The following is a 4356-nucleotide window of genomic DNA, read 5'->3' on the forward strand; positions in this document are numbered from 1 at the left end:
TGAGGGCATACCAGTTTTTGTCAGTTTTTTATTTGTATGGATTTTAATTTTCCGTGGAAGGAGTCGCTCAACAAAACAAGAGGCCCTCATGTTCCAAGAAATGCTTTACCCTGATTGACTATTAGTATTCTAGTGATTAATAACTTAAGAAAAGCACCACAAGTTTATATGACCTTAGTGATTAAAAAGAAAAAAAAAAACCGTACAGAATACGGTCTTGGGATTTTCGCATAAAAATGCCTGTAACACTTTAACCGCAGACATAGCACTTTTGAAGCTCCTTTTGGAAAGGAATGGTTACTGTCTCAGAAACCGTTGAGATGTTACAGATTAATTTCTGATTTATAGCTGTTGGAATAGTTTAGCATAATAAAGACACAGGTGAGCTTTGCCACTGGCTTTCAAGGACAGACGCTATTCCTCTTGCCCAAATAGGACATCATAACTCTTCTACATGTCTGAAGTCTTGGGAGATAGGGACAGGGGTCTGAGAGAAGAGAGCTAGAGATGGTAGTTTGCCAAGGTCCAAGGAGATAAGATCTTTTTGACTGCCAGCAATGAAGTAAATTGCAGCTGTGGAATCTGGCATCAGCGAAAACAATCAGTAAAATACTGGGGTTTTCTTGAGATAACAAAAGACCTCTGAGAAGGACCAATGATGCGATTGCTGCTATACTGAAGGTGTAATAAGTATTATACTTCAGTGAAAAAAGGAAAATTGTTCTTATACTGGTAAGTAGAAGAGCAGCCCTGTGGATGTATGTTTCCTTGCACAAAGGATGGCAAAATCAACTCGTATGATGACTGAAGTGGTTCAGCATGGATTTGACGCTATTAATTGAGGGTTGCTGTTTAAATCCCTTAGTTCAGTGTCATGAGGTGGTGTGATGAGGAAGGGTTTCATACTCATGGTGGAAAAGCAGTAAAATCAGTTAACAGGAGTTTTGAATGAGTTCTTTGGTATCTAAAGACTCTATTTAGTGGCTTGGTTTCGTTTCTATAAAACTTTCCCATCCTTTTCCATCTTCCACCTAACTATGACCAGATACTGCCCAAACCCCAAATTGTCCATGCTTTTATACTAATACTTTGTTCTGACCTTCAAAGAGATGAATGTGGCTTATCCCCCTATCCACAGGGATACATGATTCACTGGGCTGGAATTGGGGATTTAGTCTGATCAAAGATCAGTTCTGGCTTAGGGTCTATTAAACTAAATACTTTTTGAAAGGACAAGGAAAATACATTCTAAATAATGCTTGACATCTGTCTCTCTGTTGTATAACAACGATAATTAAATGAGAAGTGCTATGAAATTTGAGATGGAAAGCTGATCAACTTTCAAGTATTATTGGTCATGTAAGTTGCACAAGTAGTAATTACAGAATGCTGGACTTTTTTTCTTCTCTCCCAGCCAAATTGTTCATATGCTTATGGAGCCATGGGTCCTGGGAATATTGGACCACCAAGCATAGAAGAACTCAAAGGTAAGTTATTTAACAAAGCATATAGATCAATATAATCAGTATAGTCTTTGGGAGCAAAATTATAGGGGGTGTGATACTAACAATANATAACTTTTTTATTCTTTAGGGTCTAGTTATAAGATGCTTAGTTACTTCACTTTCTATCCTGCTATATCTGCTATATTCTGTCAATTTCACAGAATTTGTTAATTCATTCAACAAATATTTATTGAGAGCCTGTTATGTGCCAGGCGTTATNTTAAAAATAAAGAAGGCTCTAATTCATGATGACAGTTACCAGAGAGTGAGTGGATAGGGAAAGGAAGAGAAGCTCCTTCATCAATTTAGCTGATTGTAAAAGATTTTATCTGGAAAAATGGGAATGATTTTAAAATTTCAGTTATTAGACTCTACATACTGAAGAATCTATTTGCCTAGTTCAAGAGATGTTGGGGGGCGCCTTGGTGGCTCCGTCGGTTGAGCGTCCAACTTCGGCTCAGGTCATGATCTCGTGATTTGTGACTTTGAGCCCATGTTGGTCTCTGTGCTGACAGCTCAGATTCTGTGTCTCTGTCTCTCTCTGTGCCTCCCCTGCTCACACTGTTTCTCTCTCTCTCTCAAAAATAAATAAATGTTACCAAAAAATTAGAAAAATAAAAAAGATGTTGGAAAACTAGTTCAAATTTCAATGTATTTCTGTGCTTCCAGTATTTCTGATAGTGTATGTCTAATAACCTCTAAATTCTGAGAACAATGAGTCATTTGTAACTTATTTTATATAAATCTGTAATTAGGCTTCACAAAGCCAGTGCTAGATAGAGGCAGATAATTTGAAAAGAGTGGCAGTATTGAAAACCTGGTAATCAAGTGCATTTCTGGGGATGCTTAAAAGGGGAACTCGAAGTAATGTTCTGCACCTAAGGTTGGTCTGCCTTTGCTGCCCCAATAGTTGGAGCAAATGTAAGCTGGGTTTTTGCATGCCTTATTTAATTTTAAACAATTAAAGATGACAGGTAGAAACCCAGGTACATGCTCAGTCCTACATAGAGGACAAGTGATAGAGATTCTCTTTGAGGCTCCCATCTGCAGGAAGAAAATACTGGATTGAAAACTGATCATTGTATCCACTGTTTTCAATTTCTTTAACTGACAATATTTTTAAAGAATTATGTCATGCTCTCTTAAAAACAGAACAAACTGAAGGGAGTGGGGGAGAGGGAAAAATGAGTGATGGGCATGGATGAGGGCACTTGTGATGAGCACTGGGTGTTATATGGAAACCAACTTGACAATAAACTATAATAAAAAAAAGAATTATGTCATGCTGGCATAGAAAAGGTATCAAAGAGCTTCTATATAGTCATACACAATGCAAGATAAGACATTTCTACCCAAATCAGATTGATTGTATGTTTGATTTGTTCTTTTACATAAATATTTTACATATGATCCTAGTATTTCTCTTTATATATATATATTCTATATGTTCATGTAAAATGTTATATCATATATTGAGTATATATGCTATACGTGCATACATGTGTGGAGACACACACACAGACTGGAAAGATACACATTAGAATGCTCTCATTGATTATCTCTGGGAAGTTGGATTACAGATTATTTTATTTTCTTTTTGCTTATATGTCGTTTCCAAATTTTCACAGTTATTATTATAATTTTACAGTGTATTGTTTATGCATTGATTCAAAAATGTTAAGTTTTTACAAATTAAGCTTGTTTTGACCAAAAAATAAACTACCGGTGACAAATAGAAAATGTTTGACTTTGACCATCCCAACTGCATGTGAAGAACAGGAGCGATTTTGAGGGGGAAAACAGACAACAGCTTCAGCTTTATCTTCCCTTTTTTCACAGTCGTCCCTCAAAGCAGTGATGAAAATGTCGAGAATATCTGGAATCCAGAGGAAGTTCTAGAGGGAGCAGAGCACAATGACATATGGGATGTTAGAGAAATACCAGAGTAAGTCAAATGAAGGCGGGAATGTGTTTGGGGCTTAAGTTCGATGTGTCATCCGATACCATTCTATTTTTGACAATATTCATAAAGTAACTTTTACCACATGAAAAGAGAAGACTGCAGTGACACACATAAGGCATGTGTAATTGATGATTTTTTTTCTTTGTGGAGCAGAAACAAAAAGTAAAACATAACACCTCCCTTTAGTTATTATCTAACAAAAAAATGAAAAATACAGTGATTTCCATTACAAAATTATATTCAGTGTCACTTGGTTGTATAATTAGGAACTAACACTGGGAAAGAAAAAAAGCCCATTAAATTACAAGCATTCACATGAACTAAATTATACCATGCTTATGTGTCAAAGACCTGCTTTTAATTACTCAATGTTCAATTTCAGTAAAAGGCTGTGCTCTCCCTCTGATTATCTATTACCTGGACCTGTTTACTATAAATTTTAGGATTCTGTTTAATNTTAGGATTATTATCGTAAAAAGGTCATTCACTCTGATAAAATAAATTACCCACAATTTCAAGGAACTGAAAGTGTGTTCACATTCATAATTGAAACTAATGGTTAAATACACTAAGCTTTAAATATATATTTATTTTTTTATATTTTGGTTAGCATACAGAGCAATATTGGTTTCAGAAGTAGAATTCAGTGATTCATCACTTACATACCACATCTAGGNATCCAGATTTCACATAAACAATGTAAAAAAAAACCTATAAACATCATAAAAAAAGGTCAAAAGGGATTTTAAAACATTTCTGTGTGCATCTTAAAAATGAAGAGAGTAGGGGCGCCTGGGTGGCTTAGTCGGTTAAGCGTCCGACTTTCACTTAGGTCATGATCTCACGGCTCGTGGGTTCGAGCCCCGCGTCGGGCTCTGTGCTGACTGC

The 4356-nt window shown here is 36.0% G+C and overlaps 1 protein-coding gene across 1 annotated transcript in view; it reads left to right on the plus strand.

The window, feature by feature from the left end:
• DNAAF6 (dynein axonemal assembly factor 6) overlaps positions 1–4356 on the plus strand; it is a 36256-nt gene that overhangs the window by 7603 nt on the left and 24297 nt on the right. The window contains exons 4-5 of the mRNA XM_077745756.1: positions 1415–1487; positions 3345–3450. Coding sequence (XP_077601882.1) covers positions 1415–1487; positions 3345–3450 — 179 coding nt within the window. The remainder of the gene's footprint in view (positions 1–1414; positions 1488–3344; positions 3451–4356) is intronic.

Source organism: Crocuta crocuta, unplaced genomic scaffold, assembly GCF_008692635.1.
Source record: "Crocuta crocuta isolate KB4526 unplaced genomic scaffold, BGI_CrCroc_1.0 scaffold1061, whole genome shotgun sequence".
NCBI classification, from domain to species: Eukaryota; Metazoa; Chordata; class Mammalia; order Carnivora; family Hyaenidae; genus Crocuta; species Crocuta crocuta.